The sequence below is a fragment of the Gallus gallus genome, chromosome 15 (genome assembly GCF_016699485.2).
Source record: "Gallus gallus isolate bGalGal1 chromosome 15, bGalGal1.mat.broiler.GRCg7b, whole genome shotgun sequence".
Taxonomy (NCBI): Eukaryota; Metazoa; Chordata; class Aves; order Galliformes; family Phasianidae; genus Gallus; species Gallus gallus.
This window is the reverse complement of record NC_052546.1, coordinates 5,224,855-5,242,561: the sequence shown is the minus strand read 5'-3', so window position 1 is coordinate 5,242,561 and position 17,707 is coordinate 5,224,855. Positions and strand designations below refer to the sequence as shown.

Here is a 17,707-nt window from a genome sequence, read left to right as displayed (position 1 = left end):
AGTGATGAATGATGAATGACTTAAATGAGGCTTCGGATTGTGATTCCCTCCTAAATTGAGTGAGATAAGCCAACGAGAGCTCTCCTCCCGAGGCACAGCTTTTTATCATATCACAAAAGCAAGCAGCTAAAAAGACTTCAGCTTACAGAGCACTGTGCTTTGACAATGGGTTATACTGCCTGTACTTTTGTGTGAGACTGACTATCAGATGGGATCTGGGATGAAAACAAGTTCTTGAACAGGTTATTCTTAGTGCTGTGGTTCACGGCTGTTACACACCCAATTCTCTGTAGGTAGTTCTTTTTATTCCCCACGAGGGTTTCTGTCCATCACCCCCAGATTAACGTTACCTTGAAGTCCCACATATTCTGAATGCAAAAACACAGCCCCCACTGGGTTGGCTCAGTATTTAGTGGCAGAGGTAGTATTTTATTTTTTCTTTTGAGCATCCCTCCTCAAGGACACTGAAGAGTTTGTAAAACATTACTGAGCAAAAACAAAACATTACCAACAACAAAACTGCCAAAAAGGAAAACACAGCAGCATTCAAATATTGGAAAACATGAGAGCTAAAGTGCTTAAGATCATTTCTTAACTATGCACATTCTGAGTCAATCATTCCCATATAAAATCCAATGCTATTTTTCAATAGCACCTGCCTGCCTGCATAAGCTTCACCTTTAATCTATGGCAGGATAAAACTACAAAGCCAGAGCCATTATGCAGAAGGGCTAGGAGCAACAGCTTTCTTTCTTTCACTCTTACTAAAAGTTAATAAATAGTATTCAAAGAAACACAATTTCAACTTCAGGCAGAGGAAGTTTGACTTCGAGGAAACTGACTGTATGCGTTTCCCATGCAATGAAGTCACTAGCATTGCCTGAAGCTGAACAAAGCTTCAGTGGGGTTTATAAAGTGCTATCTTTTAGTATTTTATGCCTGTCTTTAGTAGTGTTTTTCAAACCAGCACCAGGGTTGTGAGATATAAAAAAATACTGAAATAACAGACTGAATTTGAGAGGATGCTGGAGCCAGACAGACATTGTGTAGTGCACAAGGAAGTATAAGAAAAGAAAAGAAAAAAACAAAACAAAACAAAAAACAACCACCACCCTAAGCCAATTAGGGTAAAACTCTTCATCCTTCAAAACAAAACCAAATACCCACCAAGCACCACGAGCAAATCTAAATGCAACACCTGCCTCCTGGTCCCCTGGCTCATTCCAGAAAGAATGGTTACTACATGATACAAGCTCAGCAGCCATGGTTGTGAACCTGAGCCTGCAGGCACTCAGTGCAAAACTCTCCTGGCATTCAGCCCCACGAGAGTGATCCAGTTTTCACTGAAGCCAAAGGGAGTTCCCTGCAGACTTCAGACTGGCTCCGCAGATAGACAGCAGGAACAGGACCTTCTCCACCAGTCACTGCTTTTCTGGCTATAAGAGCCACCCCCTGAAATTCCTGGAGGGGAATTTCCCCTCCATGCATGCATTTTACATCCATTACAGTTAATATCAGTTGCACATGCATATCAATGGAAGAAAAGTCCCAGTTGTGAGGAATTACTGGTAATAAGAAAAGAAACCCAGTAGAAATGTTGGGAATTGCTAAAGACCCAACTCCCAGATCTGTTTCCCTGTTTAACCAGCAGGCATCTGCCCACTGGGCAGTAATGCAGGAAGCTCTATAGTGTGTGGCTGTGTGTGTGCAAAGGTGTGTGGCGCACGCAGGATGAGCAAACGGGCACGCTGTGTGGTGTGCCGGCCCGTGGGCAAGCCACCTCCTGCCGCTGCATCCCAGCACGCGTCTTGAGCTCCAGCCCTCGCTGCTCTCACTTATGAGCTGCGTTGTTACAGTCGTCCTGTGCCGCAGCTGGGAGGGAATGGTCTATCCTGAACTCTCCCTCCAGCCCGCCGGGCGCCTTCGCTGAATCCCCCCGGGCTGTGGGTTGGTGGCTGTCTGTGCTACCCGCCTCGAGCCCCAGGATCTGTCTCTGCACCAGCTTGGAATAAAGACCTCCTTCTTCCATGAGCTCCTTGTGTGAGCCCTGCTGCACCACGCGGCCCTTGTCCAGCACAATGATGTTGTGTGCCTTCTCGACAGTGCTCAGCCTGTGAGCTATGACAAGCACTGTGTGGTTCTGCAAGTCACCATAAATCGCCTGCTGAATCTGTTGTGGGAAGAAAAGATGTTAGTGCATGAGCATCACTGGCATCGTGCTGGGAGGGGAGGAGAGCAGCTTGGTGGATCTGTGTTAAGAAATCTCTGGACAGGAGGTTTGCTCTCCTCTGGTTATGCAGGGGATACAAGGGCAAGGCCCCCTGCAGCCCTATGGCCCGTAGCCCCGCAAGACGCCTACTACAACACTGTCTCTCACTGTGCAGCCCCAAATTCTCTCTCAGTGCAACCAGCCTTCACATGGGGAACGCACACCTCCACCGCTGGTAACAGAGTGGTGAAGTGACAGGCCTGATCTTGTATGCTGAGCTCTTGTTAGAGATAGAGTGCAAATCTGGAGGCCATGCACTGCTGGCCCTGCTGAAGAGCCTCACCCCATCCTGCAAGCCGACAAACTGCCCTGACACTTGTGCAGCACTCATCCTCTAGCACTGGGAGGCCTGTCTTCATGCCAGCATTTTGAACCAGCTTTTCCTTGTGCTGATGAACCAGCCAGACTAAAGGAGACTACTGGTAGAACTGTTTGGTTATCACATCCCAGCCAGATAAACCATGGCTCACCTTACAAGAGTGGTTTGTTTGGTGCCTCAGTTCAGATTTTAGCTTGGGTACTCCTCCCTACTGCAAGTTTGTCTATGGGCTGGAAATTGAAGCTGTAACCTTTCCTCCAACCCCAGACTGCTTCTTCAGCCCAGATATCCAAGTCACCCGCTCACCGCATGTTCGCTCTCTGCATCCAGTGCACTTGTGGCTTCGTCCAGGATTAGGATGGGAGGGGTTCGGATCAAGGCCCTGGCGATAGCCACTCTCTGCTTCTGACCACCTGATAGCTGAGCTCCTTTTTCGCCTGCCTCTGTTGGATCAAGAGAGAGAAGGAGCAGTCAAGATAAAAAAAAAATCAACAGTTGCCACCAAGTTCAGCACCCAGCCAGCAACACCAGGACAGTGTCATGCTCTGAAGCAAAGACAAGGCAAATGCTATTCTGTTTATTCACTTAACAAAGCAGTTTAAATGTACTAAACACCTTCAAGGCTGCAGTCCTTCCCTCCAGCAGGAAGTTCTCCACTGCTGTCCCAGTGTGTGAGGGACTGATGCTCATGGAAGGACCCAGAACAAGAAGTCACTGAGCCTGAGAGATCATCCAAGCCCCAGCTTCTCTCTTGTACTGACTCACATGGCTGTATTGCTGTAAGATAGGCTCTGGAGGCAGCACAGCTGAAGCAACAGCGAGAAGCTACAGCCCCTACCTTCCCATGGCTCCCTCAGTGCAAACAGAGGGATGTTGGTACCTGTGTGGTAGCCATCCTGTAGCTCCGTGATGAAGGCGTGCGCGTTAGCCTTCTGGGCAGCCTGAACAACCGACTCAAAGGAGGCTGAAGCTAAGCCGTAAGAAATATTATCGGCAATAGAGCGAGCAAACAGCACTGGCTCTTGGCTCACCAGGGAGATCTGCAGAAAGGAAGGGAAGAGCAGCGGGTTGGGAGCAAAAGACACAATGGCTGACCGGCATCTTGGATTATCAGCATTTGTTCCCACTAGATAAGGACCAAGGCACAGAAATGCTTCAATGTGAGCTTCCAGCAACACTGCTAGGTGCCCAGTGGCAGTCCCAGTCCACTTCATGTTGTCTGCTGGAAGCTACTGTGCAGAAAAGGAAATGCATGTGATGTTGGTATGTTGGCAGCTGGGATGGGCTTCCCACTCCAGGTCTGTGCTGTGGTTTTGCTCCAGACCCAGAACTCCTTGCACTTCTCAGTATTGGAAAATCAGTTGCAGGGACAGTGCAGGCTGGAGGGAGTGTTGCCCAGTCTTGCTAATTTTCTGCTTGAGGCAAATTAGGAGGTTAAGAGCTGCTGCAATTCCTTAATTGCTTAGCAACAGCCTCCCTTTTCTACTGTACAGCCATTGCTGCTCACTCTTGAATTCAGCTTGCTTTGTTAAACAGTCTATATTGAAATAAATTGAACCCTCCAAATTATTGCTTAGAACTGGACACGAAGAGAACCAGTAGGATATACGGTCATATTTTAATTGACTTCTCCCCATGCTTCTAGCACGACATTAGGCTTGCTAAGCTGAAAGACTTGCTTGTCTTTTAATTTTCACTCAGCACTGGCAGAGAATGTCAATTAGTCACACTGACTTTGGCTTTCCAGCCTGCTTCTGATCAATTGTTTTCAGGTTTTCCTGCTGACTCCCAAGGCCATTCACTCTGGGGGCAAACAAAGTGGGCAGTTACTTGCAGAGGAGATGGAGGCTGATCTGTGCTGACACACAGACAGAGCTAGGGGCCTGGACAAAGCACTCCTCTGCTGCTTCCAGGATTCCAAGTAGCTTAACTCCTCATGATCTGAGAGTAATTCTAAGATCTTAAGGTAGAATATTCTGCAGGAATGCAAAGCACTTTTTCCAAAACCAGCCAAGACTATCAGTAATCAAACAACCAAAACTGTACTCCTTTTGGATTGGCCAAAAAAATACAAAACAAAGCACATTTCTTATTCTGTTTTCAGCAGACTTTCCCCCTTCCCCTGAAACCAATCACCATCTTCTTCCCTTCTGCCTCCCCCTCCCCCCCCCCCCCCCCCAGATTATCTGAATTTGTTTCCTGGACCACCTCCAGCTTTCTGGGCACTCCAGAGGTTTCCAGATCAAACCCATAGCCATATACAACGCTGCCATCATCCCCTCTGACCACAGCAAGTGATAGCTAGAATACACTTATCAGTCGCTCGTACCACTGAGTGCAGGTACTTGTGATCGTACATGTTAATGGGATGCCCATCCAGCAGCACCTGCCCATCTTGCAGAGGGTAGAAGTTCTCCAGGATGTTGACACAGGAACTCTTCCCGCTCCCTGAGGGGCCCACCAGTGCCGTCACTTTGCCAGGGTGCAGGGTGAAGGACACGTTCTGCAACATGGATGGGAGAATGCGCTCAGGTGCTGGCCTTCACCAGGGTCCTGGAGTAGCGGCTTGAGCATGGCACAGGAGAGGTGACCAAAAGATGGCTAAGAAGATCCCCCCCAACCAACCATTCTGGTGTGCTGCTTTGGCCATCTCACCTGCAAAAGACTAACTGTTTTCTTCTCCTCTCAGCTCCCTCTGAGGAAGCATGAAGCCTCCACATTTGCTCTGAATTTTCCTGCTCATGCAGCAGGACCTCCAAAAACTGCAAAGCAACCGACCTCTTTGCTGCCTCACCCTGCCCCATGACGTCAGCCTCTCTCACGTGGAAGCAGCCTGAGACAGCCTGGCACAAAGCCCTGCACCATGCTGACGTGTTTAATGTCTGAGCTGGCAACAAGGGTTTTATTAATAAATCTAATTTTCTGTAAGGAAAGCCAGCCCTAAACACCTGCTGTTCACTATAATCTGCTTGCCAGCATGCTGCTGAGGCTGCCTTTATGCATCTCCAAAAGAGCAAATGACCTTACCCACAGGTTGAGGATTGGTTATGGTCATTATAGAGAAATATCACAAAATGCCTCATGGTGAGGAATGCTCTGCACTAGTGGGGCTCACCTGGAGGACCTGTGTTGCGGAACGAGTGCGGTAAGAGAACGTCACATTTCTGAACTCCACCTTTCCATCCACATGGTCTGGGGCCAGTGACCCATCGTTGACCATTGTTGGTTTGCGGTCGATGAACTCAAACACCTTCTCGGCAGCACCCACTCCCTGCATCAGGCCACTGTAGACAGAGCCCACAGACTAGAAGGGAAAAGGCAATGGTAAGACCCTCCCATTATGGAAATAGCAATTGGAACCACTCATAAGGAGAACAGTTGAAGCACTGTCTGATGTTAACTTTTCAGGCAGAAAAAGAGAACTCTTGTCCCTACCCAAGGTAGAGGAAACATCATCTAAAGGGGTTTTTGCATGGATAAACACAGGGGAATGCAAGAAGTAAATAGATGGATTGGGAAGTGTGTCAAGAGATGCATAATCCAAACTTCTACTGAAATCTTCCACCCATATCTCTTTGCTCAAGATCAGCAGTTCCCCAGCTCAATGGTTGAATGCATCCGCCTATGACAATGCACCGCACCAACCCCAGAGCAGCTGGCTTGTTCCCTAGCACACACGTTACAAATGCAAAGCAGCCTCAGACTGGACCTTTCCAGACCACCACTAGGCAGCTGATATGGCTGTTCCCTGTAGGAATATGGTCTCAGTGGATCTACTGTTGCTTCTTCTTCCCACTACAACTGCTATAAGCTAACGCTAGCTTTGCTGGAATAACCTCCATCTCGCTGGCTAGTTTCAGTGTTAAACTCAGAACTGATGAACAGCCTGTACTGTAAGTGCCTCAAACGCACCAAAACTACAGCCTGGAAACACCACCAGAGCCTGCAGCTACCAGCACAGATGGTGAGAGCTGGGTGAGCTGCCTCCAGCTCTGCTGTGCTGCTGCACGAAGGATGAAGCGCCACTGAAACCAAGCCTGGCTGCGAAGAAATCTGGACTTGCTAATTTCTGCTTCAGTTGGCCAGGCTTACGCCTTTGCAACGGGAAAGCAGCCCTGAGTGGGCTCCCATCCCACCCACGATCCCAAGTTGCTAATGCGCTGCCAATGCAGCAGCTTGCAGCCTATTCCAGGGAGAGTTGAAAAATGTAATGTAATTAAGCTCTTAACGAACTCTGAAATTGAACAGGCAGCCACGCAATCTCTGCATCCTTCACACCAGAAAACATGCTTGGAAGGCAGCCAGGACTCTCCCCTTCAGCAGGGGCAGCCCAACCCCTTTAGTACTGATTGTCTTATCAGCGATGAGCTGCTTCAGATGCTTTCAAGTATCAAGGTGTTAGCAGTGGTTGTATTCATGGGGCCACAGTGGAAATAGAGCGGGAAGCAGGGGGGAGAATCAGACTGCAGATGGGCAAAGCCACAGCAGATAGTAGGGGAGGCAACACTGGCTCTAGTCCTGTGACTGCGGGGGTTGAGATCATCTCGAAGACAAACATCATGATATGGGGTCACTTGGAAGGATCAAACAAACTCACCTCCATGCAATCTCCTAAGACAAACTCATAAATGATGAAGGATATCAGGTTTCCACTCGTCATCTGCCCTGAGATCACAAGGTGCCCTCCATAGTACAGGATGCTGACCTGGACCACCAGGAGGGTGAGCTGAAAGCAAGCAAACAGCCCCAAATCAGCAAGGACAGACAACACTCCAGTGCAATTGTAGTTACTCACACAGCAGACTGCAATTCAGCAGCTGGTATTTATTCTTCGAGCCCCAAACCCAGCATCCCTGACAGCACACGGCTTGGGTATGAGAAGGGAAAAACAACTTGGTTACCTGGACTGACTGAAGGAATTCAACAAAATACAAGTCTGGAATGGCTACAGTGAAGGAGGGCAGATTTATCAAAAATAACAGAGCATCTCATGGATGTCTCTTGGACTAGCATAACCCACACTCAAATTATCCAACACACACAGTCACCTCACCGCTAAAATAACCTCTGCATTACATGACACATTTTAATTTGGAGCACAGAGCCAAGCCAAGAGCTAATGCACAAAATCTTCCTTGTGTATACAAGTCCCTGAAGGATATCCTCCACTCTTGCTTGAAATCAGTGTATGGGGGCACCACCTACACAGCAAAGATAACAGACTAGTCCTGATGTGATCCTGATGTTTCACTCTCTGCAGTGCTCCGTGCTCCATGCAACATTTGGCATGCAGGCTGCCTGTCACAGGGTGACATGAGTGCCTGGAGTTTGCTGGGATCGCAGTCAGTGGGAAGGGCTGTTGGCTATGAGTTCACACAGAGGGAAAACACAGGAAAAAAGTTCCTCTTCTCTCTCTCTGCCAAGATCTGACCTTAAGATCCTGTTTCCTCTGAGAGAGACTCCACCAGGGCTGTGCTATATCTGTCAGCTTCTTTTTACACAAGCCCCACAGGAGCGGTTTTGCCTTTTCTGACTCAGTGGGATCCGTTCTGTCCCAGTTCCCACTGCTGGCTTCACCTGGATGCTCAGGAACAATGCTAAGAATGCTCTGAATTTGCTTTCAGCCTTGGGAACACATAAGCCTCCTGCAGCTGTATGAAGACATAACCCACACAACTCTCAACAGCAGCTATTTGGATCCCTAAATGCACAGGGTTAAGGGCAGCCCCACATGAGGGTTTTGCACAGCCTTAGTTAGCAGCAGATACAAGAGAAGCCCCAGACCATCTGTTCTCAGCAAAGAAAAAAACATTTTGCAAAGAAAACCTAAATCAAACAACAAACCAGCAGCCTCCCTTCACCACCGCCCACATGTAGAAAATCTCTGATTCTGAGCAGAATCTCAACCAATACTGTGGCTGTTTTCCCAGCCGGAACCGCCGGAGATGAGCTGGCAAAGGCATCCAATGCAGCAGCCTGAAAGCATGGGGTTTTCCATGACCTTCAGCAGTTATCAATTCCATTCTTATTTACAAGAGAAAACAGACTGTTCAGGATCACGATGCGCTTCTCCCCTAAGGGGGGATGGAATATATTTTTGACAGAGGGCAGCAGACATCAAGGCTGGGCTCATCCCACAAAGTTCCCTGAGACCAGCACACACATCACTCCATGCACGTTTTGTCACCTGAAGCCATGTCCCCTGCCTATCTCTGGTGCAGGCCACCTACCCCACTGGACCACACATAGTAGGTGTAAGCCAGGGCCTCCCGCTTGTTGAGTCTGTACACCTGCTGCAGCTTCTGCCAGTACACATTTGCCTCTGCCTCCTCGTTGGCAAAGCTGCGGACAGTCTTCATGGCGGAGATGGTCTCCTCGGCAGTGTTGTTGGCCTTGGCCAGGGCGTTCTGCACATCCTTGGAGAGCTTCTGCAGGAAGCAGAGACAAAGGGTGCTCAACATGCGCTCAGCTGCCCGTGGCAGCTCTCCCACGGGCTCTGGGGAGAGCACAGTGACACTTTCCAAGGCCATGGGCACCAAGGTTGATGGGATACAGCCCTGACCTTGGGACAGTGGAAAGCAGGGCTGTGCTTACTGAAATCAACAACAACCAGCACAGAGACCATGTGGTGTGGAGCTTGCACAGTCCACAGGACACAGCATTAGCCACAAAGGACAGCCCTTGGCATAGGGAGGAAGCGCTGGGCTGGATTTAACCCCAACTCAATTTACTCCAAAGGGAAAGGACAGATCACATGGGAACAAGCAGGCATTCACTGGACAGCGCACAGCCAAGCTATCTCCTGTGTCAGACCTGAGACACTTCACCTTCCAATTGTGGAGGTGACAGCCAAGGTTGTGCCATCTGCCCATGTAGCTGTAATGCTGCCCTCGTGCCCCAACTGCAGGCAGCAAAGCACTTGAGCATCAACCCAATGAGCTCCAAAGCCACCTGTAACCCCCACAGTGGGGACAGGCCAGCACTGTGGCACACCTACACCACTTGCTCCTGCCTACCTTGTAGTACTTCCCGTAGATGTCAGACACCAGCATGATGATGGGGAAGCCCATGAAGGTGACAAGTGAGAGCTTCCATGAGAGGCTGAACATGAAGAAGATCACCCCTGTGGCCTTTACCACGTTGCGCAGGAAGATGTTGATGTTCTGGGAGACCAGGTCACTCACAATGGTTGTATCCGATGTCAGGCGGGAGATGACATCCCCTAAAAGAACGAAGGGTTGGGGAAGGGGAGAGTGGGGACACGTCACTGAGGCAGATCGTCACCTGTCCATGTCCCGTGTCCCGTCCCGCAGACTGTACAGCAGTTTCCTGGCAGATGGAGCTCCTCATCCAACCCAGTCCCTTGACGGGGTCTGCAGGGCAGCATGGAAGAAGATGGCTTCTGTTGGGGATGTGAAGCAAAGCAGAGGAGCTCAAATTGCTGCATGCGCAAAATACATGAAACCTGTCTGAAAGCAGGAGTCTTTGGGTCACTCAGGTTGGCTGCAGGGGAGATAGCACAGGGGACTGGTCCTGCACTGTACCTGAAGGGCACCCCATGTGGGTGCACCAGTGGGTGTTTGCTGAGCTGGACACAGCCTCCAGTTCATTTTAAATGAAGCCAGGAGCCCTCCACCAGCTGACAGCTGGCAGTTCTCCCTGCTGTCCTCACAAGACCAGGAGTATGCCTAGCACAGCTCGCCCTACAGAGTGCCAGGCAGCTTCCGAGAGGGTGGAGGAGGTTTAGCTGTGCCCACAGCCTGGAGAAGACCCAAGTGACCTGGAGGATGTGAGTGCAGCCACTAAGGGCAAAACTCCTGCAGTGAAGTCAAACACCACCTTGAATTTCTAAGTACTTGGCCTGTGTTCCAGTGCACCCAGAGCTGAAGTCCCATGCTATTGCATAGCTATTAATCGAGGGTTACCCATATTCCACTTACAATAACATATCCAGTGTCCTTAGCTAACAGGGCAACAGGCAGCGACTGCTAAATATGGCAACAGCCTCAAAACTAAAAATATTGCCAAGAAGAAATTAAGTATGGGAAAAGTTGCAGCTGACTGGGACCACACCAGAATGACACAGACGGGGACAGGACTGGATGGCAAGGAGGAAAAGCGACAAGCACGCACAGTGAGCTTTACACATCTGAGGTTTCCAGTGCCTGGAGCAGAGATGGAGGGCAGCTGATCAGTGGGAACTGAAGGGAGGTGCAGGAAGAAGGATGGAAGTACTTTGGGGATGAGATGACTGGAGACAAAAATGCCAGCGCTGGGGCTGCTGGATATCAGGCTGTTTGGTGGCAATGTGGCATTCCCAAGGTGCTGGGCAATTCTGACCCCCGTGGCAAGAAAGCACCCAAAAGGGAGGGCTTTCCATGAGTATACTTTTTACATGAGTATTTAGATACCACCTCTAAAAGCCCCTGGAGAGAGGGTAAACCAAGGGGGAAAAATACCATGTGCTGGAATAGAGTAAACCCAGGGGAAAGAGGAACCCACCTGTGCGATTCTCATCAAAGAAACTCATCTCTTGAGACATCAGCGACCTGAAGAGGCAGTTGCGAAGGCGGATGTTCAGTCTCGCAAATATGAGCGTAAAAACGCCGCCCCGGACACCTGCGGCAAATGAGCTAATTGCAGATAAGAAACGTTATAGACCAGTGGACACGAAACCCACTCCTCAGCAACACAAACACACCAGCGCCTGTATCAAGGGCTTGGGCAATGCTGTGTTGGTATCACTTTCCACCCTGGGTAGTAATGATTAAACCAGCCCAATGCCTCCCCTGGGTGCTACCAGAACAGGGACACTGGTCCTAATCCCTGTAATGACAACTTCGGGCAGGGACAGTGATCACCAGGGAGCCCATCCCCTGTGCTTGCTCCCCCACCACTGGGGGAAGGACATGGAAGATCTCATGACCGCCACCACTGTAAGAGCACAGAGCAGTCATAGTTCCTTGCTGGGCTCTGACCCCTGCGATTACCTTCCTATGGCGAGCAGCGACATGACCAGCACTGCCGTGGAGAAGCGGTCCATACTCTTCTGCACCACGATGCCGTCAATGGCCAACCCTGTGTAGTAGGGCAGGAAGGTCTCTCCTGATGCAGAAGCACAGTACAAAGAGTTATAGACCCACCAGGTGGGTCCAGGATCCAACCACAGGTTGGTATTCCCAACCATGAAGGCCCCCAGTCAACCTCCATCCCAACCACGGAGTTATTTGCCCATCACACAAGATGTACCAAGAGGCACAAACCTTAGCAACTCATGGAAAAGTTTTATTTCCCATGGCATTTTATCCTCCACTGCATTTTTTTGCCCCATTCAACCATTCCCTCAGCCTGTGAGCAAGCCCCCAGCATGGCTCCTCCCTTCCCAGTGAAGAGCAGAGCCCCCCACAGCTCCCTCCAGCCTCTTCACTTACCCAGTGCGGCCACGAGGAGGAAGAAGGAAGCAATACCCAGGAAAACGGCATCTGGCTTGGTGTAGGACAACAGCTTATGGATGGTGGGTCCCGCTGCCTCCTCTCGCTTGTCCCGTGGGGCATCACAACTCTCCTCCGCCTCAGTGCGGGACTCAGAGCCATGCCCCAGCGCCTCGCGGGAAGATGTGACACAGGCCAGCAGCTGCCACAGCCCAAAGGTGGCCACTAGCGCCACGTAGGTCCAAGCAAAGAGCCCCCAGAACCAGGGGTCCCTGATGGTCCTCCGCACCTCAGAGTAGAGCAGCAGCTTCACCATCATGTAGATGCCCATGAGGAGGCAGACAACAGCAATGAAGGTCCGCGAGGCCCTGAGGCGCCGGGGGCCATAGGCTGTGTTTGTGGCCACCCCGATGGTGGCCCCCAGCAGCACACAGCTGCGGTACAGACAGCCCCCCCAGATGTCCAGCAGTGAGTTGAAGATGTTGAAGTGCCTCAGGTCCTGAAGAATGTCCTGACCACGCCGGCCGTGGGCATAGAGCAGCGTGGTGACCACCACATCGGCCCCGCTCAGCGCCAGTGTGCTGGCCACTGCCTTCCAGGCACGCATCCTCAAGGTGGTGGGGGACAGGCCTAGCGCAGTGAGGACATGGCCACAGCCTCTGCACAAGGCGAGAAGAAGGGACAGGGTTGTTATTAGCCATGAGGAGTTAATGGGGTTGCAAGTGCCACTGGGGAAGGCCACAATAGCCAGCCACCGTCTTGATCTCAAACACAGCTATCTGTTTGTTCATCCTCTCCTCTTCCCCTCTATATACACTCACTTCGACTTTTTACAAAGTCAAAAGCACAAATGAAGACAAACCCCACCCCTTCCAAGATGACTCCATCTATCACAAATCAAAAACCTGCTTGTGCAGGCAGGTTGGGCTGGATGATCTCCAGAAGTCCCTTCCGACATCAAGCATTCTGGGATTCTTGTGCCTCACTGGGAAACCTCATTCTGGCTGGGTGACAGTGGGACACGGGCACAGGACATCCACGCAGCCCTCATGCCCTGCACTGTGGGGCTGCGGAGTTCCTGGGCTCAGACATTTGTGGTCTGAGGGTCCCTCCCTTATTTCCTGGGATGAAGCTGAAATCAAGCACTCAATAAAAACCAGTGTCAAGGGGTAGCAGAACATAAGGGAGAGCGGTTCTGCTTCGTAACAGATTCTCCTCTTTGAAAAACAATACATAATATCTAAATACAGTCCAACAGATAAAAGCATGACAGCCACAGCGGCCGTATCACCCTTCAGAATATTAATTTGGAGCAAGCCATGAACGGGCAGCGCTGTCAGCATGCAGTAGGGTGGCACCCAATAAATATCCCAAGAGGAGATTACAAAGCAGCTCCGAGCGGGGACTCCGCCCTTGCCATCACGCGGGGGCAGATCTTCCTCACGCAATGCTTCCCCCCCCGTCCCCCAACCCCTACCACTTTTCTCCTCTCTTGCACAGAGGATTACGCAGCAAATCCTAAGGCCAGAAGGAAGAACCCACCCGGAACGTACCCGCTTCCACCCACGCAGCGAGACGTGACCCGGCTCCTACCTGCGGCGGCTCCGGCCCGGTGCGACCGATGCGGGCGAAGGTCGGTGAGGGGCGGGGCTTTCCGCCGTGACCACGCCCAGTGACGCTGGCCACGCCCCCACGCTGCGGAGCGGTCCCGGCAGCGCCTCCGTGCGCTGGGAACGGGGACGAGCGAAGGGGTGGAGGGGGAACTGGGTCCCGGTGCACCCGAGCCCTCAGGCTCCCCTCCTGTTGCAAAATGCTGCAGAAGGCCCAAGGCTGCGAGCTTATTTTATTTCTACAGCACTGGAGCAAACAGGAGAAATCTACAGTTGCTCTAATGCAGCTTGATGGAGTTTTAAATTAACCCCTAAAGCAAGCAGTGCAGTGAAGGACTTATTTTCAAGAAATCCAGCTTGTAAATACTTTTGTCTTCAAGTGTGGACAAGCACATGCCAACTCCAGAGGGACAGCAGTGCTCAACCTCCTCCCTGCTCAGCATCTGTGCACCCAGGTGGGCAGCATGTGTGACACCAGACCTGCGCTCTCAGGTGGGTGACGTGTGACACCACACTGGCCCGGGTAATCAGGGTTCCTCGGTGCTGTACTTCAGCCTCAACAACCCCTCCAGCACAGATCTACACTTCACCCCATTTCTGGAGAGTACAGAACAGCGATGTTACTAAGGAAGAAATCATTCTTCTCCGCCTGGATAAACAGAAAATAAAACTCTCACGTTCTATTGTTGATTTTATTTTTGCGAATGAGTGGTTGCAACTAAAAAGCTCACATCGAGCCATCCCCACGTCCACCGGGATGCAGCCAGACCTGGCACGGCCCTTCCCATGTCACAGTGAAAAGTGGGAAGGGCTGTTTAAACCACAGGAAATGGACTGCAACTTGGTTGAGTCTTGTTCCTGGTTCTTTCCTCATCTGCACCCAGAACCCTCCCCAGGCCTTGATGCAATTACCCCCAATGGGGCAGTTTCCAAGCCATGTTCAAGGTGGAGCTCTTGCCAAGACAGAGTCCCTTGCTGCCCAAGCATAAATGAGGATGGTGCCACTTCACTGTGTTGTAGGGATGGTCCCAGCCTGGACTGGGATGAGATGGAACAGACCCCATCATCTGAACCTTCCCCTTCCTTGCCCCCCTGGACTGAGCAGGCATCTGTGCCTGGACCTACAAAGAGCTAGGACAAGAACCTCGGGAACAGTTCACACTACTGTCCCCAGCCCCATGGGACGCCCAGCAAAGCCCCAAAAGCTAGCTGGTTTTCTTCACTTCAGCCATACTCTGCTCATTTGGCAGGACTGTTTCGATTTGGAAGGACACAAACTGGCCCTTCTTCAGCTTCTTCAGGGAAGAGGCACCGTTGCTCCCAAACACATTTTCTTCCATTTTGAATGCAAGAGAGGGCAGGACCCGACTTTTCCTTTTCATGGTCTTCCGCTCCCGCTTGTAGGCTGTGGTCATGTTGGCGATCACCTGCAAAGCGGATAGCTTCGGTTGGGCTTAAAAGAGAGGTAGCTTAAAAATCAGCTCAACCATGCTGCAACTTTGTTGGCAAAAGTCGTGCCAAGGTCAGCACCACCGGCTGCACCTCAGGGCAAGGAAGGGACCAAACAGGGACCTTCCAGCCACATCTCACCAACCCCAAACTTCCAGGAGACCTTGTGTCAAGAAAGCATTATTTAATGGCTGTACTCAGAGTTCTCCATCAGTAGAGGGCAGAATGGGATCTAGGCTGAAGCTACTGGAAGCTCACAACACCTCCTGTTAAACCACAGCTCCCGCCCTGCTTCTCCTGCAAGCAGCATCAGTGACCCAGCCAGGGCAGCACACCTGGGCGTTGCCTAAGCAGGGCTCTTGCTGCCACTGCCACAACACACCGCCTGCTGTGTCTGGCAATGGGAGAAAGCCTGCAGGCAAGAGGTTCCTGTGGGACGGCATCTGTGGACAGATGGGGAACTTAGCTGCAAAACCCCTTCAAGGCACTGCAAGACTTACAATTTCCTTCACTGCATTCTGCTGCTCTTGAACTGCAGCTGTGAATGGTGGGAGGCCGTCTGCCTTAGCAGAGTTAACGCTCTGCTCTTTTGAGTCCTTGACAAAATCCACCTGCAAGGCATAGACACGTGGTTATTACTCCATAGCAGTGTTAGTGGCAAACCTCACGCAAAACTGTGCTCTCTTGCAGAGTTACCTCAGACGACAGGCACACGTATCTGTTGAACATGAGGAAGAAAGGGGTGTACTTCGTGGCAGAGTTCACCGAGGTGCGGAAATCGAAGAGCACGGGGTCGAGGTGGGCATCCCACTCACTGGGCTTCTCGTTCACCACGTTGCAGATGGAGGATTTGAGTACCTCAGCGCTGCGGTGATCCAGGCCCACGCAGTCCACAGGGTTTGCAGGGGTGAGGATCTGGGAGATGTTCCAGCGCTCACACAGAAGCCGGCTGACCTGCAAAGGCAGGGGGTCATGCCCACAGGAGAACAAGGCAGGTCTGCACCACAGCAACAAGCGGCTTCCACAGCATGAGACAACACTGCCCCACTGGGCTGTAGATATAGAGTGCAGGAAACAAAATACTGCTTATAATGAAACAGGCTGAAGCATAAATCCCCCTGGCAGCATGAGGATACTACAGCAGAGGGAGAAAAGTATTACTGGGCATGAAAAACTCATTGGAGAAGTCAGAGCTAGAGAAAACATGTTGCAACAAATATTACTGTGCTTGTGGTTTTCCACAGCACTGGCAAGCTGGGTTAATCCCAGGGTAGGGCAGAGAGTTCATGGCCATCATCTCACAGGATTTTTTCCTTCTGGGCAGAGAAGCTGCAGTGTGGCTCAAGGCTTTATACCACATAACCACAGCTTCAAATCCCAACAGCATGAAAGCACTGGCAAAGCACCTACTGCTGGCAACAGGGCTGGGGCAGGGAGTTAGCAGCTTCAGCTCCTTGCGCCCTGTACATGGCATGTTGTAGCTCTGCTCAAAAGCAAACGCTCAAGATCATGTTGCTTCTCCCTGAAACCGCCAACACCTGACCTACCTCCTCACAGAAGTCCCAGCTCTCACCAGCATAAATGTTCTTGGATGCTCCAAACCTGAACAAGAAGAGGACACACAACTTGCTTTACTGTTAGCCACAGGGCAGAGCCATAGGCATTCAATCCGCACGGGAAACAGGATACAAAAGTGTCATGGTTTTATAACTGTAGAGAACTGGGGCACCAGCTCTCTTGACCTTGGAGCCACAAAACAAACCACTTATGTTTCCTTCTCCTTTCCACTGCTAACAAGAGAATAACATGCTGTTCCCAAGGACTTTGTAAACAGCAGGAGAGTGGCACTGCATGGCTTCTCCTGCACAAGAGTTGCTGCTCTTCTGGGGAACTATCTTGTGGACACATTTTTCAACACACTTCCTAGAGCACCCCCATATCTCACTGCAGAGGTGCAATTTAATCAAGAAGAGAAGAGCCCACCTGTAAAAAATGGTAGCTAGTGCTTTAGCCACTGACAAGGCATCTTTCTTCTGCAGAGGAACAGCCTCAATCCATTTAGTGAAGTAGTCGGTCACAATGAGGACATGTGTATTGTTCTGGCTTGTCTCAGGAAAAGGTCCTGCATAAACAAGCATTTAAAAATAAATACATAAATAAATAAATGTGATGCTGTAATATCACCCAAACCGGGAACGTAAAAACTGAGCCCAGAAAACAACTGCTGCCAAAAGGCAAAATACTTTAACTCTTTTCTGCTGTCATTTAGACAGTACAGTTCTGTGACCTTTGTCAGCAACAACACACCCATCACAGCCTCAATTCTGAGTGGTAACTCACACCCACAACTCCCATTGTGTATGCAGTGGGAGCTGTGCCAGTCATTTGGATCAGGTTGCACCCTGGTAAGCTGCTACGGCTTTCTTGGCAGTTCTTCACCGCAGAGGTAGGCGGCTGTCACTCACGTGTGACCATAAATCTGCCACGCTTCCCAACAGCGGGTGCAGAAACCTTGAAGAGCTTGTGAGACAACCAGAAACACTCACCATGAACAGCTAATCCCAGCACTTCCCAGGGGGACTCTACTTTAACAGGTCTGGTTTTCCGTGATATGTTTTTGTTGTGCTCT

At 50.7% G+C, this 17,707-nt stretch overlaps 1 protein-coding gene across 2 annotated transcripts; it reads right to left on the bottom strand.

Moving 5' to 3' along the window:
* Positions 1–408: 408 nt before the first annotated feature.
* ABCB9 (ATP binding cassette subfamily B member 9) lies at positions 409–13,655 on the bottom strand. 2 transcript variants are annotated; one of them, XM_015275604.4, is made up of 12 exons: positions 13,573–13,655; positions 12,020–12,678; positions 11,579–11,693; positions 11,091–11,221; positions 9,605–9,810; positions 8,819–9,016; positions 7,186–7,314; positions 5,704–5,892; positions 4,918–5,091; positions 3,469–3,628; positions 2,895–3,031; positions 409–2,170 (listed from the first exon to the last, which is right to left on the bottom strand). In XM_015275604.4, exons 2-12 carry the CDS (start codon positions 12,624–12,626, stop codon positions 1,832–1,834), a joined length of 2,385 nt encoding a protein of 794 aa, XP_015131090.1. In that variant the 5' UTR covers positions 12,627–12,678; positions 13,573–13,655; the 3' UTR covers positions 409–1,831. The 2 variants fall into 2 exon arrangements, with proteins under 2 accessions (XP_015131090.1, XP_415125.2); XM_415125.7 differs by having other exon boundaries at positions 13,613–13,655.
* Between the last annotated feature and the right edge of the window lie 4,052 nt (positions 13,656–17,707).

Coding starts and splice junctions, on each gene's coding strand:
- ABCB9 (XM_015275604.4), bottom strand. CDS start 12,626: ATGCGTGCCTGGAAGGCAGTGGCCAGCACACTGGCGCTGAGCGGGGCC. Junction 7,315..8,818: donor ACTATGTGTGGTCCAGTGGG/GTAGGTGGCCTG, acceptor GCTTGCTTTCAG/CTCACCCTCCTGGTGGTCCA. Junction 5,893..7,185: donor TCTTAGGAGATTGCATGGAG/GTGAGTTTGTTT, acceptor TTTCCCTTCTAG/TCTGTGGGCTCTGTCTACAG.